The sequence below is a fragment of the Prionailurus bengalensis genome, chromosome D1 (assembly GCF_016509475.1).
Source record: "Prionailurus bengalensis isolate Pbe53 chromosome D1, Fcat_Pben_1.1_paternal_pri, whole genome shotgun sequence".
NCBI lineage: Eukaryota > Metazoa > Chordata > Mammalia > Carnivora > Felidae > Prionailurus > Prionailurus bengalensis.
Window position 1 is genome coordinate 90,752,095 of NC_057346.1, and position 16,182 is coordinate 90,768,276.

Genomic DNA, 16,182 nt, shown 5'->3' on the forward strand with positions numbered 1-16,182 from the left:
CTACTGCTTGACCTCTTTCCAGAAACTACAAATAAGACTTTAGACAGGTTTTTCTTTCTTTCTTTTTTTTTTTTTTTTTGGCAATCCCTACCTGCACTTACCCTGACGTAGGGAAAACTACAGTCCTGCAATTTATTTTTCAATAACAAAGATTTCAGCTGAAAGGTCAAAGCCTGTTGAAGGTTGTAAACTCTTTGGTAAAATGAAATAAAGACGCTCCTCCCTGCCCCCACCCCATATGGTTGAGTTTCAGATAATTTTAAGCCATTTGAGTCAAACCCTTATTTCTTAGAAGTACCGTGTAGGGGCGCCTGGGTGGTGCAGTCGGTTAAGCGTCTGACTTCAGCCAGGTCATGATCTCGCGGTCCGTGAGTTCGAGCCCCGCATCAGGCTCTGGGCTGATGGCTCAGAGCCAGGAGCCTGTTTCCGATTCTGTGTCTCCCTCTCTCTGCTCCTCCCCCGTTCATGCTCTGTCTCTCTCTGTCCCAAAAATAAATAAACGTTGAAAAAAAAAATTAAAAAAAAAAAGTACCGTGTAAATTGAATTATTTTTGAGTGATACCTAAAGTATCAATTGATCATAGAAATCCTAAAAATAGCGGAATTCATCGTAAAATAAAAACATAAAATCAAAATCTTCACTTTTATAAGTATTTATTAAATATATAAGCCAAACATTTACGACTAAAGATATATTGTAAATGTTTATTTCAGGGCGTTTTCCCATTTGGGCTGGGCTGGGAGAGGCTTAATGCTAGTCCATTGATGTTTATGTAGATGAGGCCTTTTTCCTTTCCTGCTTAACATTACTGTGTAAACATAGGTGTCCTTTGTTGCTCAAAAAACCTTCGAAATACATTCAAAATTGGAGTCGTTTGGTTTGGAAATTCCTGTTCCTAATTTAATATGCAAGAATATCTTAAAGTTAATGTTGAATGTTAGGGAAGGGGCAGTTTCTCTGGGGGTTTGGTTGCTGGTGTTGAATTGTTGTTTACAGTCTTTAGGTAATTATAAACATGGATGACAGTGATTATTGTTGGGGAGGGTGATTAATTTATAATCACCTACACATTACAGTGTGGGTGTTGTTAGTTCCGGGGATGGTGACTCTGTGTAAACTGGTTGTATGAAAGTCCCTGCTCTGGCTTCTCTGGTTGCCCAAAATTGAGAGGCTTTGGTAATTGGGAATAATGAACATTTTTATTCTGCTCTGAAACATCACGCTACTCCACGGAAGGGAGTGTTTCTCATGCACTCTGTTAACCAGTAGACTTTACAGATTTTTTTCCTTACTTACTTGGTTCAAGTGAGATCAGAGATCTAAAGGAATCATGCTCCAGAGAGAGGTTCTTTTAACTTTAATACCCCAGGCAGCTCTGAATGTCTCTATATAAGCAGCTTAACGGGTCCGATTGGATCAGAAGGGGTAACTAAGGACTTATCAGGAAGCCAAGTTTGTAGAGAAAACACACTGTTTGGGGGAAGAAGAGATGTTAAAAACACAGATTCCTGGGTCCTATTCCCAAGACAGAGTCTAATTCAGAAGGTCTTTGGTGATAGCTAGTGCTCTACATTTTTAATCACTATCCCAGGAGATTCTGATTCAGTTGTCTGTGGATGACACTTGGGGACAAATGGTTCTAGTTCGCATGTACTACATTTGCAATATAAACTTAATATTCTAGGAAGGCACAAAAGTAGACAGGTTGTACATTTTTTCCATGCCTCAGATGTCTTGCTTCCTTCCATTAACAAGAATGTATGTATACTGGCATAAACCCACTTAGTCCACACATCTGATTTTGGTGATAGCAGTCTTTCAGATTAGCCTTTTTACCTTTCCCATTATTTTTACATTGTTTTCTTTAAACATTTTTTCAAGTTGTGTGTGTGTGTGTGTGTGTGTGTGTGTTTTTATTACCAGAGCTATTTCTTTAAAGAAAATAGCATATAAACATCTCCCTGCTATAGCAGATTTTTCCAGAAATCAGATAACAGGCAGTATTACATTTGCGTATAAAAGGTTGCTGAGGCTAAACCAGGTCTCAGTGGACTTGAAGGAACTAGTCCCCCCGTCCCATGTGGAAAGCAATGTGCAAAGGCCAGACAGAACAGCAACCCAGGCTTCGGTGATCGATTCCAATTTCTGAAAAGACCACCAGGACTCACAATTTTCATAATGCACAATCTGGGTCATTTGAAAGGGAAAAAAAAAAGTTAGTTTGTGCCAAGGTGAATTTTCGTTTGGGCCTAATTTGTATTACACTTCAGGAATGTGAGCAGAAGGCAGATATTTATATCAGATGGGAAATGTGACATTTGAAATAGGCAAGTTGCTTGTATAATCTTGGCAGCTGAGAGGTTTACTGATTAGATTCTGTAGTTATTGTTTAAGCAACAGATTTGCCCAGGGCAACAAGGAAGAGTTGCGTATTGTTTTTCTACCATTGATTTTATTTGCTCACCTTATTTGCTTTCATAAATATTCTCCAAGATTCAGGAGCATGATTCTTTCCCGGGATTTGGCCTATCATTTTGGCAGCTTGGGAGGAGACGGTGTTTCCGAGGAGCCAACTCGGCGCAGCAGTCTCGAGCTGTCGTCTGAGGGACACATTGGCCACCAAGTTTGGTGCCCAGTGTGTCTTTGACATCAAATTAACCCCTTTTGCCTCCTTTGAATTTGAGATAGGTGGTTAGCCTGATGGTTACTGTCATACCCGACTCTTATCCAGAAAAATCGTTATTTGGCACAGGTATTAGTTATTGTGCTGAAGCCTTAAAGCAGGAAGAATCTTTTGGTCTTCTTTCTTTATTTTTTCCCCTCATTTGGTCCAGCCTGTGTTCTGGCTGAGTGCAAGTCGACTGAAGAGAGTCTTTCGAGGTTTTATTCTCAGCATGATGCTGTCTTACACAGGTCTCTTGACTGGTGGGTGTGCTTATGCCGTGGTTATGTTGGGTGAAAAAGGGCAAGTGATTCTTGCTCAAGCATTGGCAGCCTTACCTGATTTTCATTTTCAAGCTCTCTGGTACTCCCAATTCTAAGGAAGGCACTAGTCACCTCTTGTTTCAAAAATTCTTTTCTTGAGGCGCGTGTGTGTCTCAGTCAGTTAACTCTTGATTTCGTATAACTCTTGATTTTGTACAACTCTTGATTTCGGCTCAGGTCATGATCTCACGGTTCATGGGATCCAGCCCTGCCTTGGGCTCTGTGCTGTCAGTGCGGAGCCTGGTTGGGATTCTCTCTCCTCTCTGCCCCTCCCTGCTTATGCTCTCTCTCTCTCTCTTTAAAAGTAAATAAACATAAAAAAAAAATTCTTTCCTTCGCTGCAACTTCAGGCAGCTTGTGCAGTCTGTGAATGGCCTGGGACTCATTCCACAGACATATAACAACTATGACTGGAGCCTGGAATATAATGAAGAATAAGCAGATCCAGGTCTGTCCTCATGTAATTCATTAACCAGATGTTAACCAGATAATCACAAATGTAGGATTATAAGTTGTTTTAGATCTCATGGGAACATATGGTGGGGTAACTTAAATTTGTCTGTGGGATCAGAGAAAGCTCTCCCAGAGCCTGAGATCTAAAGGATTTGTACCTGTAACTAGATGAGAGGGGTGGGGGTCAGGATGAGGGGAGGGTGGAAGAGTATAGGAACAGCATAAGGAACAGCATGTGTAAAGGTCCTGAGCTCAGAAAGACATATTTCAGCCAACTTATAGCTTAGGCATTTTGTTTCTTTTATACTTAGGACTGTTAATAATCATTCTTTTATTGCTTAGAAGACTACTAAAAACACTGAGAGAGAAAAATCCTTGCTTCAAAATGTCTCTCTATCCCTGTTCCTCCAGTTTTGTTTTTGATTTTTCCTGTTCTTCCAGTTTTTATATGTGCAAACTTACCTACCTATGAAGGCCCAGCTTGAAAGCCACATCAGCCACAGGGGCAAATCTGCCACCCGATCCTCATGATTGTATGAAGAAACTTCCACTCCATTCCTGAGAAGAGAACAGAATTGGGAAGACATTTCTGCCCTTTCAACATCCTCTACCTTTTTCTCTCCAAGGGAAATGTAAGGCTGTATCTACTTAGAGAGATTGGGAAAACAAACTGTGTATATATGGTTCAGTCCCTTTGTTTCTTCTTTTGGGTTCATGCTCTTTGGAAGATGTGTGTCTTCTTGTCTGGGTCTTTGCCATCTTTCTTATAATAGACACACTAATTTGATGGGGCCCATGCTTATCTTATCCAGTGGTTTTCAGCCTTAGAGACACAATGGAATCACTTTAAAAAAAAAAAAAAAAGATACCTGGATCCTACTTTTGCAGATTCCTTTTCAGTGGTTTGGCGCATGTCCATTTTAAAGCTTCTCAGTGATTCTCCTGTGCAGTTGAGGCTGACAATTGAGATCCTCCTGTGCATCTCTAGACCTCTGGAGGCACTGCTCTCTGAGGTCCTACTTGAAGGGCTCTAGAGGTGTGAAGCCGTTCTTATACTTGGATAGATATGTGTCCGCTGTGTGGACTTTCTGTCAGGTGGAATAGCCTAATGTCTAGACTTGTAGGGAAGCTTGATACATAAGAAGCCCACTTTGTGACTACAGGACAAACGCTATTTTCAAATTCAGCTCTATTGGTTGTAAAGCTCCTATTTTAATCCCCATCTTTTGACTTCTGTATGTATTTCTCTTTTGTTTCTATACTTAAAGATAGAGGGATATGACCTATTATAACTGTCAAATCCCAACCCCACACAGTAAAATGAGTCTTCCTTCATTGTCCCCACCTTGTCCTTGGATGGGCAGTAATCTTCCTCCTTTTGCACTTCAATTTTATTCTGCATTTTTTTTCTCGAAGCAAGTGTTAATGTGTCTCTTGAAAGCAGCGTATGGTTTATATGTATGCATCTACATACATACTATAATTTTGAATTTTAATTGGAGTGTTTAGTTCATTTATACTTAATGTAGTAACTGATATATTTGGCTTTAAATCTAGTATCTTACTATTTTACTTTCTACTTGTCCTGCCAGTTTTATCCATTTTTCCCCTCTCATTTCTGGCCTATTTTGGATTAATCAACTATTATTGTATTATTTCATTGCCCACTATTTTTGCTGGGTTGAAAATTCTAGGGTTATAATTATTTTCTTTCATTATTTTACAGATGATATTCTATTCTTTTCTGGTGTTAATTGTTGAAACTGTTGAAATCCAGATGTCAATCTTACTGTTGTTCCTTTGAAAATTATGTTTTTCCCCTCATCTAGCTGCTTTTATATTTCTTTCTTTTGTTTTTCAGTAATTTCACTACGACTTGGCATTGTTTTATTTGAATGTATTTTGCTTGGGGTTTGTAGAGATTTTTGTTAAGTACTGGGAAATTCTCAGCTCTTGTCTCTTCAGATATTGCTTATGCCTTGAACTTTCCACCGTGTCCCATATATCTGTCTTTTATGGGTTTTTTTCCTGCATTTTCCATCCTTTTTAATTTCCTTTCTTGCTTCAGTTAGAATATTTTCAACTATCTATATTCTAGGTCACTAATTCTTTTTCAAATTGTGTCTATCTTCTGTTAAAGCCATCAATATTTCAGTTATTTTAGGTTAAAAAAAATTTTTTTTAAGTTTATTTGTTTTGGGGGAGGGACAGAGAGAGGGGGAGAGAGAGAGAATCCCAAGCAGTCTCCACACCATCAGCGCAGAGCCTGATGCAGGGCTCAAACTCATGAACCATGAGATCATGACCTGAGCCAAAACCAAGAGTCAGAGGCTTAACCAACAGAGCCACCCAGGTGCCCCTCAGTTATTTTAGCTTTTAAAAGAGATCTGGAATATCTGTTCTTATAGATTTCAGTTTTGTACTGAAATTCTCCATTTTTGTAATGTATTTGGGGGGAACATAATCAATTGTTTTAAAGTTCGTGTCTTATAAATGCCAATACCTGGAATCTCCTGTGGGTCTGTTTATTTTATTCATTTTCCCTTTTGATCTGGTATCTTTGTATACCTGGTAATTTTTGTTTGAATGCTGAATATTGTATATAAAATATTATGTAGGGTCTGGATGATGTTATCTTTTTCTAGCATAGCTTTTCTTCAACATCTTGCTAGCAATTAGAGTAGTAATAGATTACCTTAATCCAATCTAGGGATAGGATGATATAGGATTGAGTTTAAGGCCTTGTGGGGGCTGCTTTACTTCCAGTGCTTGCTTATTCCTAGGGTGTAGCCCTACAAATAAATCACAGCCCCTCCTGCTTGGAGGCCCTAAACTCTAATTTTATCTTCATCGTACTGTAACTCTGTTGGTAAATTCTGCTAAGATTCTCAGCATCTTAGCCTCTCTCTCCTTTGCTTTTTGGCTTCTCAGCTTCTGCTTGCAAATCAGTAAATGCCATCAGTTGAAAAGCATTTTGGACTCTTGGACTCATTTCTCAGTATGTTCCATCTCTCTAGGATCTTGGCACCTCAAGTCCCGGGCTGCCCTGGTAGCTTGCCAATGCCTTTAAGTAGTTGATTTTTTGGTAACTTATCCAGCTTTTCCAGTGTTATTGGTGGGAGAGTTGGACAGACATTCGTTAGACCAGCAGACCCCTAGGGATGTGGTCTGGGAACTCCTAGGGAAATCCCAAGGTCTGAAGGGCAAATGTGTTGATGTTTGCATGGATGTAGCAAAAGCAGTGTGGGTAAAGATTCTGGTAGCTTATTGAAAGTCAAGGTAGTGGCACAAAACTATACTAGTAGTCATTGTAATCTTCACTGCCATGGATTTGTAGTTCAAATAAATGCTAGTTTCCATTGACAAGGTTTTTGATGAAGTGGTAAAAATGATTAGTTTTGCTAAATCTTGATCCTTGACTACACCTTTTTTAGTGTTTTGTGTGCTGAAATAGCAAGTATGCAAAAAGCACTTCTGCATTCTGAAATACAGTCGTCGTCTCATGGAAAAATGCTTGTGTGATTGAGTGTATGCTGAACTAGTTTTTCTCTTTCTTTCATGGAACAACATTTTTACTTCAAAGAATGACAGACAAACTATAGTTCTCAAAAATGAATGAAGTGAGCCTTCAAGAAAAACAACTGGTAGTGTTCATGGCCAATGATAAAATTGGCAATGGATCCAGTGAAAATTCATTTTTGGAAAACTTGTAGCTAGTACTGTGAGCTTGACAGCTTCCCAATATCTAAAGGCTTTTCTGATAAAGTTCGTAATGCTAACTAACGTGATTTTTATACTGTATAATGAAATGTGTCAACATTTGGAAGATCTACATAAACAGTGAACCAATATTTTCCAAATGACCAATTTATGATGTTATAAAATTATGCATAGGAGAAAGATCCATTCAGTGTGTAAGATAGACCAATGAATTTTAATGTAACAGGATGAAAAATTCACTGAAATAGTTTCAGATTGCACACTGAAACTATTTTTAAAAACGTTATCATTTGTCAAGATCTGGTATAGCATCAAAGAAGAATATCCACAATTATATAAAAAGGCTATTAAAGTACTCCTCTCTTTTCCAACTACATATCTACATGAGACTAGATTTTCTTCATTTACTTCAACAGAAAGAGTGTATTCCAAAATCGAATGCAGAAGCGAATATAAAACGTAGTTTTGTTTTTCTCTTAAGACAGACATTTACAAATTTTGAAATTGTAAAACAATGCTTTCTTTCCCACTATTTTCCTTATTTTTGGAAAAGAGATTTTTCATAAAAATATTTATTTTACTATGTAATAGTATTATTGTTACTAATTCAATAAGTATGTATAAATTTGTCAGTTTTAATTTCTAATATGGTGAATGTTGATAAGATCTAACCCACATAAACAAAACAGCTCTTTGGGGTCTTCAAAAATGTTTAAGAACAAGAACCAGTGAGATGGACTATCATAGCCGAAAACTGTGCTGAAAGCAGTTCTTATCTATATTCTCTTTGATCTGGGGGTTGCCCAAATTTTCAGAAAATTTTGGCCATTTCTACATGGCAACAAAGGAACATATTGGTTAATTCTTATGAATATGCCAGGCAGGGGCGCCTGGGTGGCTCAGTCAGTTAAGCGTCCAACTCTCTCTCCAAAAACAAATAAATAAACTTAAAAAATATATATATGCCAGGCAGGTTGAAAATTATCTAAATGATCAGATGTCAGGTAAATTGCTTAATTTTTTTAAAAAAATTTAAGTTTATTTATTTATTTTGAGAGAGAGATAGAGAGAGAGCGAGCATGAGTGGGGCAGGGGCAGAGAGAGAGGGAGAGAATTTTGTCAGCGTAGAGCCTAACGTGGGGCTTGAACCCATGAACTGTGAGATCATGACCTGAGCTGAAATCAAGAGTCAGATGCTTAACTGAGCCACTTAGGTGTCCCTAGATTGCTTACTTTTTAATGTTGTACTAGACTATGTGATTATAGTTTTTGAATTGTGATTATTGGCTTAATACGGAAGGACACATGGCATCAGCACACAGTTTGTACATGTTGAAATTCTTATCATTTAGTTGAGAAAGAAGATATTGGAATGTTTTCAACCCGTCTTGCCCTATGACATCGAGATTTGCTTTTGAGAGATGCCTTGATTCTACAATGCACATGAGCCAAGATGGTGGTATTTAGTGAAGATGAAAACAAGGCCTTTGGTTGTTTCAGAAACAACCATTAATAAGATCGGATTAAGTTTCACGAAGCATTTCAGTTTTAGAGAGTGAGAACTTCAGAAATTCCATTTCCTCCCATCAGTGGATGCAATCATTTTCTCCCCAAGAGAATGTAACTTACCTATGATTTTAAAATGGCTGAAAGATAAGATAGCCTTCTTAAAATATGCCTTACCAGACTATTTCTGTATGTATTAGTTTCATTCTTCTATAAATCTGTCCTTTTTAGGGTTAAAGCTGTTCAATTTTGTCCTTAATTATTCTCGGATTGATTTTATGTATGAAAATCTTACCCCTCTAATAAAATTTATTTTTTGTGGGGAAGGATTATATACATTTTACATCATCCACAGTGTCCTATTGGTAGACAGACTCTTGATATTTTCTGTTCAGTTTAAAAGTCGAGATGCAGGGAATTCATTTCCTATCTCAAGTATTTGTTGAGAATTTGCTATGTGTAAGGTGCTGTGAATTAGGCATCAGTGAATATGCATTTGTGCATTTTCGGAGGAAACCGAACCTTATTGTTTTGAGAGAATTGTTTCCATGGCAGTAGAATCTTTATGAAAGAAACCATTTTTGTTGAAATCCTACTTTCTCTGCGAACATATTAGGAAGGCAAAGAGTTTCAGCATAGGAATTAGAGAGTTGTCTTCCTTGGCGCATAATATTGTCAATCAGATTTTAAATAGCTCCGAAAACAGAATTGATTTTGATTCACATTTGAACTGATGTTTGCGCTGGCAGCCAGTGGGTCTGGTAGTTACTGGTTTTCACATTAAGAGGCCTGAACCCTTCTCTGCTTGCCTTTGTTGTTGGCAGGCCCTGACCAGCCTTGTATCCATCGTAGGCAGTTCCATCAGGGAGATCAATGCGGGGAGCTGGCTTTGAGCTCATAAATGGATATATTAGAAAGCCAATCTTTCCATCAACCTGATTGAATTTAAAAATGCTTCTTCTCCGGGTATAAAATGTTTCAATGTAACCATGCTAATGTGCTATACTAGTGACATTTCTTGGCTCTGAGTTTGGACGTATCATCTGATAGACTTAAATAATTTATGTAATGAAAATGCTTGCTTAGAAGAAGTTCACCATGTGACATAGCGGGCTAAGAGTCTGGGCTGTGCTGCCAGACTGTCCAGCTCTGACACTTTCTAGCTGTGGCACCTTGAATGAGGTTACTCTCAGTGCTTGAAGCCCATTGCCTGGAAAACAGGAAGTAATAGCACTGTTGGGAAGATTAGCTGAATTAATGCATATGAAATGTCACTTCATATAAGTGTTGGCTATTACTGTTGTTTTTATTTCTGCTAATTAATTAGGTCCTATTTTAAGGTTCCTGTAATTCATCATAGCAAAGCTACCTTCTTCACCATATCCCTACCCACACGCGTTCAGTTTCTAGGCTGTGTTCTGTTGCTGGAGTCCTAAGAACTTTGTAGTTACACGTTTTGTGAAGGTGATATCTGCAGTGGTGAGAGATGTATTTCAAATAAGTTTCGGTTTTTGAATATTAATACCTGCTTGATTGTCTCCCTATACGTGCTGCCATTGGCAACAGCCACGGCATGCCTGTTGTTAATTAATCACTTCCACTGAGAACTTAATTAGTGTCCTCATTAGGATCATCATGGAGTAGCAGGCAGTGTCATCCTGAGCCAGCTGCAAGTTATTGGCTAGCTCCAGCAGCCCTTCTGGTCCTATGAAAGCTTACGTTGACCAGGAGGCCTGGTGTGCTTCCCTTTTTTGTGTGTGTGTGTCCTCTTTAGAGAAAGTTGTGGAAGATCTGACCATGATGCCTCCATGTTCTGTCACACATGCAAAAATAAGGCAACATACCCACTTACAACGGATAGATAAAAAAACCCAGATTGGTTATTGAATTCTTGTCATGGTGCTGAACAAGCTGGAAACAAGTTGTTGTTGTTTGCAATGTCGAAAATCAGACCATGAATCCTGTCTATGACAGAGTGTTTCATTTTTCTGCTGAAAGTCAAAACTCTTTCCTTCTGGCATCATTGTTTTTTTTTTAATACACACAGAGTCTGAAATATTGCCAGAGTGTTATGGGATGCAATCAGCCCTCCCATTTCCTGTCTCTCCATCCCTTAGGAAAATACAGGGAAATGAGGCAAAGGTAGGCATCTTCTTGCCTTACTTTTCTGCAGAGATAGAGTCTGGGTTGGGGGTGAGAGGCATGAATAAGTCACCCTATAAACGATACTTCTCCCAGAACTTTCGGATGGAATGTAACTTTGGGACAATAAGATAAAAATAAATGCACCAATGACTCCTATTTAATGGAAAACAGAATCCCTTGGGTCAGTCCCCAAATGAGCACAAGCATTGTGAAATGAACGACTTTACTTGAGCATTTCTGCTTCATTCTTTTGGCTATTGTAGGCTTCTAGGTGATTTAGGTCAGTTGTGAACGTGGTGAAATATTTTGTATCTCACAGATTTGCTGCTGCTTCCAGGAGAAGTGGAGGAGGACGTCCACACACCTGTTCCACCTTACATTCCTTCCGTGGCCCAGCCCTTCACCCCTGAGGTCGAGCTGGTGCCCACTGGGAGAGGGGCACACAAAGAAATGGAAGAGGTACCCCACGGGGAGTTCAATCGGTTTTGAAATTGCCTTGAGTTTGTAACTCGTCCTTTCAGAGAAATGCTGCTATATCTGTGTGCTTTTTAATTTTTCTTAGATTTGGAAAAATTTTAAATTCAAGTTGCTTAATTGCATCACTCTGAGTGCCATCTGTTTCTAATGGGTGTATTTCTTTTTAAACATGGGGAGCAGAGTGCCTGGGTGGCTCAGTAGGTTGATCCTCCGACTTCAGCTCAGGTCGTGATCTAGAGGTTCGTGGGTTTGAGTCCTGCACTGGGCTCTGTGCTGACAGCTCAGAGCCTGGATCCTGCTTTGGATTCTATGTCTCCCTCTCTGCCCTTCCCCTGTTTGCATTCTGTCTGTCTCTCTCTTAAAAATAAATAAACATTAGAAAAAATTTAAAAATTACTGAGAGCTATTATGTTTTTATGTGGAAACTATTTTTATTTCATGATGTGTGTCGTGCTATAGGACAGTGTTGCCTGGGGGAGGCGCTTATGCAATAGATTCTCTCTTTTTTGTTCTGGACTGGCCATTTTCTTTTTATTCTTGTTTCCAACGTCCTGTAAACATCTGGTGGTCATTAAGGTAAGGCCAAGCTGTTGTCGCAGAGAATCCCAACAATAATGCAGTGGCTGAAAAGAGATAGAACTTTGTCTCTCATACAACAGCCTATGGAAAACCTTTAAAGTGAGCATTTGGCACTGTTCCCTGGGGCCATCAGGGGCCCAGTTTCCTTCTCTCTGGATCCCCACTATGCCTTAGGACATTGTCATATTCCCCTGGCCATCGTTAGTTACATGTTCCTATCGAGCACAGGGGGTGTTGGGAAGGGTCATCCAGTCATGTCCTTCACAATCAGGGAGAATGACATCCCTGCCACATGTCTCTCCCACTTGTACATCTAGAAAGTCGTCTTTTGTCATCCTTTGCAACTCTTCTGTATATACTTTACAAACATGCACTAACCAAGGCTGCCGGTGATGTTGGGTAAGGACCTTTATCACCCTGTTTACTCCAGCATCAAAGAGTATCAGGTACAAGAAGCTGTGAAGGGCTCTTTGTTATTGCTTCCTAATAAAACCCCTAGGGATTGATTATTTGATCATTCAGTTACTACTAGTCTTGTCACCTGAAGATATTCTGTTATGGAAGCAGTCGTTCAGTCAAAGGTAGTCCACACATTTCAATTTTAAATTGCCTCTTTCTCATGGAACTTTAGTTTACTGACAGCACAAAAGTATGTCTAGGATGCTTGCAGGCTTATATTAAACCCCCAAATTGGTACCAGATAAACTGGTAGGGACAGCCACTTTTCAATGTGCTTTTTGGATTACAGATTGCTTTCTCTGAGTAATAAGAAATAAAATTGCAATGTTATTTCTGGCAGGAATCAGTTTCTTTTAAAGACTTGTTCATACTCTTGACTTCAGCTGTGGCCATACAAATGACTGGACCAGCCAGTGGTCATGGCACCTAGTGCCATAGAGGAATTGTTATAAAATTGTTTCAGTTGATAGGTTACAGAAACGGAATGATTCCTAGAATCTATCAAATAGCCAGTAAAAATGCAAGTTAAAACCTTGTACATGATTGTATCTTTAAAAGGAATATAGATTTCTTCCCAGAAAATGTGAACATTTTTTAAATGTTGGAATCAAAATGCTCTGAACAATTTCTGTGTTGGCAAACTTCTGAAACGTAGATGAAGAACTTTTGCTGTTTTTCAAATATCTGGAATATCTTGGTTGGGATTTTTATTTCTAATCACTATTTGTTAGAGAAACTTTTCAGAACTGTCTAGAATCATAATGCTGTATCAACTGTACCTTGGTTTAACAGTCTTAATCTTATTTTAAGGCACCTACTTCCAGAAAAGATCATAAGAATCATTTTCTAGCAAATATGTCTTGTAAGGACCTACCAAGGGACTACTGTGGGCCCGAGATGATAGCTGCTTTCTGTAACTTCAGTCTCAAAAGACAAAAGTGTAGCCTGGATGTCTTGACTTCCTCTTAATTGCCTAAGAAGGGGCCACAAATTACCAGGTTTTACACATACACATCTCCCCCTTCGAGTCAAACATTTTCCAAGAACCTTCTATATTCTATTTGTGAATACCTTCTTGCCTTAGTTATTCTGTTTTGATGAATTTTGGACAGCTTTATAGATGAAAAAAAAATCCACATTAGGAAGATGAAAAATCGTGTGTTGTTCCTCATAGAAGAAACTTTTGTAGTATTTCAACGGGAGATCTCCTGTTTTTCTAGTGCATAATGAGACTCTAAATTTTTTCACCTATAAAGACGGTTTATTTACTATATTACTTTGTAAGATAGCCTACAGCTAAATGCTGCTCTTATTGATTTGAGCATTAGTCCTGTTTTCTTTAATTTGCCTGTGTGGTAATCTGAATGAAAATGGTTCCTCCTGTAACAGGGTCTCTCTTAGAATAAGTCACATGAGCAATTGTAAGGAAACTAGCTGTTTTCTAACAGTGTGCAAATTCTATTCCCTGAGAGGCGACAAAAAAGATTTCAATTAGATTTGAAATGAGACCCCTCAAATCCACATATTTCTCTCAGCTCCTTAGGCAGAAATAACAAGTTAATAACTTAATTCACAGTTGTTTTCTTTTTAGTAGCAGGGGATTTGGTTTTCCATTGCACAAATTATTCTCTTTGAAATAAATCAGAATTTCAGTTTGTAATCCAAAAACCGTGGAGCCTTACAGCTCAGAACCCTGAAATGAACCTAACCTGAAGGAAGAGAATTCCCAGTGTGTGCCACAGTAGCCAAGAGCTGAAATACGTAAATAGAATTGCAACTTTTACCGTATTAGAAAAAAAAATTTTTTTTAATGTTTATTTATTTTTGAGACAGAGAGAGACAGCATGAACAGGGGAGGGGCAGAGAGAGAGGGAGACACAGAACCCCAAAGCAGGCTCCAGGCTCCGAGCTGTCAGCACAGAGCCCGACGGGGGCTCGAACTCACAGACGGTGAGATCGTGACCTGAGCCGAAGTCGGACGCTTAACCGACTGCGCCACCCAGGCGCCCCGCTGCTGTATTTTAAAAGCTGCCATTTAGAAGATCACAGTGATGTCTTCTGAATTGCAGTATACATCTGCTTTGAATTACGTATGTGACCCTCGTCCTGGAGAACTTTGAATTCACTGATGTGTGTCTTCGTAAGCTTACTTTTCATTAAAAAGCAAAAAGGTAGAAACTAGTGCCGAGTTCAGGGCTATGCATGCGGTAGACGCGCAATAAGTGTTGAATGAACAAATAAATAAACAAAAAACCTCACTACCTACCGAGAGTGTTTTTTTCTGGTGTGGTAACATGGTAGGGCCCTTCTCTCTTTTCTTCTCTATTGGTTCATTCTCCTCAACATGTAAACGTGTTCAAGTCTCTCGCATCCTTAATGGAATGAAATGAAACAAAGGAAAAGAAAAACAGCCTTCTCTTTACCTCAGGCCCTCTTTGGCTGCGGTCTGTTCTCCCGTTCTCATCTAGACTTGAGAAACTATTAGCCTAGCTGCTTCCTTTCCCGTCATGCCTCATTCAGTCTACCACAGAGTGTCCTTGCTCCAGCACCTGCTGGAGTGTATGCAGAATAAAGGTCCCAATTACTCTCTAACTGCCAGATCCCAATGGACACTTCCCAGCTTTATTTTAATCGACCTCTCTACTGGGCTTCTCACTCCACTGTGCTGGGCCCTTGTGGTCCTTCTGGTTCTCCCCTCACTGCTCTCCGCAGATGCTCTGTGCATTTCTGTTTGTTCTTTCCCCGCCGCCATTGGGGGTTTCCCTGCATCCATCCCCGATGAGTTGGTGTTGCTCAGGGTTCTGTGCCAAACCTCTTCCCACTTACATACTTGAATCCATTTATCTCTAGGTTACTACCTTCTATGCTTGTGTCTCCAAATGTGTATCCTCAGACCTTTTTCTGAGCTTCAGGTTTCTGTTTTCAGTTGCCTGTTGTTATCTCTATCTGGATTCCTTTAGGTGCCTTCAAACCAGCACGTTAGAAACAGCTTACCTTTCTTTACCTGCTTCCCTCCTTGCGTTCATCCCCTCCTTCCCTTTCCGCATCCAGACCAGTCATCAAGTGCTGCCAGTTTTACTTTCTGATATTTTCACATCTCGGCTCTCAGCTTCCTGTTCTCATTATCTCTTGCCTGGACTGCTTCAGCAGGCTCCTAAATGGCCTCCTTGACTCCAGATCTACCCTTTGTAATCTTCAAAGTAACCTATCTAGATATAACCTCCCAAGAGGGCCGGGCATCTTTCTGTTTTGTGCAGACCTGTCTGTCCAGCACTGTCTCATTATAGGTGCTCAGTTAAAATTTGAATGCATGAAGGAATTTATCTGAAATGCATAGATGACCAAGGATCTACTTTGCTTCCAAAAAATCCTTCAGTGACTTCATCATCTCTAGGATAAACAGCATATTCGACCATCATGATCTGGCACCACCTTTGACTCTCGCTTCTCTCCACCTTAACATTAACACTTAACTACTTGCAGAGCCTCACATGTGAGACTTTGTATCTTATTTCCTTGGCCTGTTCCCTAGAACTCTCCTTATCTGCAAAGTTCTTCTTCCCTCAACCTTGTTAACTGATATGACGCTTTAAGATTCTGTTTAGGTATCACCTCTGCCAGGAAGCCGTCTCTGATTCTTTCCCGTTGCCTTCCAGTCTGCACTGGGTTAGGTATCCCTTCTCTGTTCCCAATACTCCCTAACTATGTGATTTGTACTTACTGTATTTTACTGTACTAACTTGTTCATATGTCTATCTCCTTTCTCTGTGATTTCGTACAAGTCTTCATCTTTGTATCCTCAGCACCGAGCACAAAGCCTAGAATTTAATAGGAACATAGTGTTTGTGGAAAGAATG

The 16,182-nt window shown here is 39.4% G+C and overlaps 1 protein-coding gene across 6 annotated transcripts in view; it reads left to right on the forward strand.

The window, feature by feature from the left end:
• The window catches only part of LOC122483715 (intraflagellar transport associated protein), a 66,997-nt gene that overhangs the window by 47,027 nt on the left and 3,788 nt on the right, over nt 1–16,182 (forward strand). For 4 of the 6 annotated variants that reach the window (XM_043580983.1, XM_043580979.1, XM_043580980.1 and 1 more), the window contains one exon: nt 11,130–11,269. The exons of 1 other annotated variant lie outside the window; for it this stretch is intronic. In XM_043580983.1, the coding sequence (XP_043436918.1) occupies nt 11,130–11,269 (140 nt within the window). Of the gene's footprint in view, nt 1–10,712; nt 10,808–11,129; nt 11,270–16,182 lie in introns of all 6 variants that reach the window. One more of the 6 variants, XM_043580982.1, reaches the window with a different exon arrangement.